The 3,707-nt window shown below is 61.3% G+C and overlaps 1 protein-coding gene across 1 annotated transcript; it reads left to right on the top strand.

Annotated features, from left to right (window-relative positions):
* The first annotated feature begins 1,345 nt into the window (after positions 1-1,345).
* Positions 1,346-2,716, top strand: Cdk5r2 (cyclin dependent kinase 5 regulatory subunit 2). Its single transcript, XM_005361616.2, has one exon. The coding sequence runs from the start codon at positions 1,520-1,522 to the stop codon at positions 2,624-2,626; it is 1,107 nt and encodes a 368-aa protein (XP_005361673.1). The 5' UTR covers positions 1,346-1,519; the 3' UTR covers positions 2,627-2,716.
* The last annotated feature ends 991 nt before the right edge of the window (positions 2,717-3,707 follow it).

Below are 3,707 nucleotides of genomic sequence, written 5' to 3'. Positions count from 1 at the left end.
GTAGACCAGGCTGGTCTCGAACTCACAGAGATCCGCCTGCCTCTGCCTCCCGAGTGCTGGGATTAAAGGCGTGCGCCACCACCGCCCGGCTTCAAGAACAATTTTGAAAAATCCACAGGCAGGGACTTCTGTGTCCACCAAGCCCACCCCCTATGCCAGCGTCCAAGATACACCTAAGAAACTGGGAGACTTCTGGCATGGAATCTACAGCATGGCTGGGAGAGAAGGGTCCTACAAGGTACTCTGAACAGGTCCACAACAAGGGGTGCTCATAACCTGCAGGTAAAGCTGAAAGACTCCAAAGTCTAGGACAAAGGCCTATGGGCACCGCGGAGAGAATGGAAGGATCCGGAGAAATCAGCAGCACCTGGTCTAGCAGCTAGCTAGCATCTGGGAGTGGGATCAGCTGGGACCTGAGCAGCAAGACGCTGTTTAACGATTAAAATCCACCTCAACATGGACCCAGGTCTTGACTGGAAGTTGAGCCAACCCTCCCGGGCCTATTACCACACAGAAGGCCCCATTTGCTGTCCCAGCCTGCGGTCATCAACTGATCCAATTTGCAGAGTTCCCTAGAGTCCAACCATCTATCACCCACCCCAGGGTGAGATCAATATGTTGGTGGGACAACCAATCAAAAAGGAGCTGTCCAGGGGTCAGAAGCAGATGCAGGGAATCACGTAGGGAAGCATTAGGGACTTATCTTGAGACTCCCTGCTCCCACCCCAGGAATCAAAGACTCCTCTTGCAAAGGAGGAAGGGTGGGATTGCTCAAAGTCCCATCCACTAGCATTCTCTCACAGAGCAGGGAAGTGCTGGGGGATGGGGAGGCGACGAAGAGGAATGTAATTGGACGTCCAGATTGGAGACGCCAGCAGGTGCGGCTGGGGTGTCTCGACTCACAGCCATATTGCCTACTAAATAAACTCAAAGGTGAGTAAATGAAAGGCTGTTCCCATGGCTTCTGTACTGCGGCTTGGACCCAGAGTATCAAAACACATTCAGCCCCACGGTTTTAGGACCTGGAGGAAGAGATGGAAACAGCTATTTCCATCTCACTTCAATCCCTCCCCCGTCCCCGCACTACTCAGGCCGAGAAAGGGACCCCAGAATCACACCCCCTCCCTTTCTCCTTTCCTCATTTCCCCCTTTCCCCTTTTGGGTAAAGGTAAGAGACCGAAGACTCCGGGCGGTGGGTAAGGCGGGACTTTAGATTAACATGAGAAATTCCATTGGTCAGAGAAACTGCCGATCAAAAACATCTTGAGTCAGGATTGGCTGCGTGAGGCGGGCGCGGCGTGGCGAAAGAAGGGGCCCAAGGGGTGGGGCTGACTCTGCAGCTGGCGCAGCTTCGGCTCAGAGCAGCCGCCGCGGCGCAGCAGAGCGGCTCCTTTCCCCCGCCCGTCCGCGCGCCGGGGCCGGGGCTAGGCCCCCCACCGCCGGGTCCCCCGGGGCTGCAGCAGCAGCGGCGCCGCCCGCGGTTCCCGCCGGGGCCCGGGCGCCGGCCCCGCTCTGCAGGATGGGCACGGTGCTGTCGCTTTCCCCTGCTTCCTCGGCCAAGGGCCGGAGGCCGGGAGGGCTGCCGGAGGAGAAAAAGAAGGCGCCGCCCGCGGGGGACGAGGCGCTGGGGGGCTACAGTGCGCCACCGGCGGGCAAGGGCGGCAAAGGCGAGAGCCGGCTCAAACGGCCGTCCGTGCTCATCTCGGCGCTCACCTGGAAGCGCCTGGTGGCAGCCTCGGCCAAGAAGAAGAAAGGCAGCAAAAAGGTGACGCCCAAGCCAGCGTCCACTGGTCCCGACCCTTTGGTCCAGCAGCGCAACCGCGAGAACCTTCTGCGCAAGGGCCGCGACGCCTCCGACGGTGGCGGAACCGCCAAGCCCCTGGCCGTGCCTGTGCCCACGGTGCCCTCGGCCGCTGCCACCTGCGAGCCCCCGTCGGGGGGCAGCGCGGGCGCCCCGCCACCAGGCTCAGGCGGGGGAAAGCCGCCGCCGCCGCCACCCCCAGCCCCGCAGGCGGCTCCGCCGGCGCCCGGAGGCTCGCCGCGGCGGGTCATCGTGCAGGCGTCCACGGGCGAGCTGCTGCGCTGCCTCGGCGATTTCGTGTGCAGACGCTGCTACCGCCTCAAGGAGCTGAGCCCAGGCGAGCTGGTGGGCTGGTTCCGCGGCGTGGACCGCTCGCTGCTGCTGCAGGGCTGGCAAGACCAGGCTTTCATTACGCCCGCCAACCTGGTGTTCGTATACCTGCTGTGCCGCGAGTCGCTACGCGGGGACGAGCTGGCGTCGGCCGCCGAACTGCAGGCCGCCTTCCTCACCTGCCTCTACCTCGCCTACTCCTACATGGGCAACGAGATCTCTTATCCGCTCAAGCCCTTCCTCGTGGAGCCCGACAAGGAGCGCTTCTGGCAGCGCTGCCTGCGCCTCATCCAGCGGCTCAGCCCGCAGATGCTACGACTCAACGCCGACCCCCACTTCTTCACGCAAGTCTTTCAAGACCTCAAGAACGAGGGCGAGGCCGCGGCAGGCACCGGGGGTCCACCGAGCGGAGGCCCGTCCACCACCTCCTCCTCGACCGCCAGGGACAGCTGCGCGGCCGGAGCCAAGCACTGGACTATGAACTTGGACCGCTAGGGATTCCCAGGGGCCGCGCCCGCCCCCCGCCCCAGCCCCTCACACACACCCGGAACCCCCGGGACCATCAAGCCTCCGCCGCTATTATCGCCGCTCTATGCCCAGGCTGGGCCGAGGAGGAGCCACCCCTGCCCCGCAGGGGAAGGTGGAGGCTAGGACGCCAGAGGCCGCGGTGTCTGGATTTGCTGGGTGTGGGGTGGGCGTGGGGGATGATCGCGGGAAGGGCACCCCCAACTTCGTTCACCCTTTCCGTCTGTCTGCGCCTCCATCTTTCCATTTCTGCCCGGGTCTTCCTATCTTCCTTGCTGTGGCCATCTCGAAGTTCACCACCCTGGGTTTTGCCAGTTCCTCACCTTTCTGTGTCTTCATCCTTCCTCTGTCTGCTGCCTCCCTCTCTCTGCCTTTTCATTGGTTTCCCTGGGCTTTACCTTTCCCCACCCTACCCCGAGCCTGATGGTACCCTGTTGCCTGCCCTGCTTCTCCCGCACCTGTGTTGCTGTGTACCCTTCTTGTTCTTATTCCTTCCTCCTGTCATGTGTCACCACCTTCCCCCTGTTTGTCTTCCCTCTCTACTTGAGTCACCCTGCATCCCCCCACCCCCGAGATTCTCCACTCCTCTCCCCAGATCAAAAAGACCCTTCGTTTTTTATTTGGATGGACTGAAGTGAGACAAGAATCTGCAGTCCCAGGTGCCCAGGCAAAGATCAGGGTGGTCCTTTACCTCACCCCCACAGTCTCTCCCCACCTTTCCAACGTGTTGCATGCTGGGAGTTGAGGGGGGAAAGCCTTCACTCAGGAGGCTGAGATTTGAGGGCAAGATCTAACCTGGTAGAGTACCTCGCTTTCAGCGGTGGTGTTTTCTCTGTGGATGGGTAGAAAGAGAAAGAAACCTCTTCTTACCCTGGGGGAGGGGCGCCCTCTTCCTTATCCTTAGATTTCTTGTTATATCTATCCCCTCCCCACACTTTAATTTATTTCGCTGTTTTAGGAGGGAGGGTGGGTGGGGAGGGGGCTGGGCCGGGAATTGTCCGAGGTGCTGAGCTGGGCGGGACCGGAATCCTCCTGGGAGAGAACCAGGAAC

The sequence above is a fragment of the Microtus ochrogaster genome, linkage group LG4 (assembly GCF_000317375.1).
Source record: "Microtus ochrogaster isolate Prairie Vole_2 linkage group LG4, MicOch1.0, whole genome shotgun sequence".
NCBI classification, from domain to species: Eukaryota; Metazoa; Chordata; class Mammalia; order Rodentia; family Cricetidae; genus Microtus; species Microtus ochrogaster.
The sequence above is the reverse complement of the archived record's forward strand: the minus strand, read 5'-3'. Positions and strand labels throughout refer to the sequence as shown.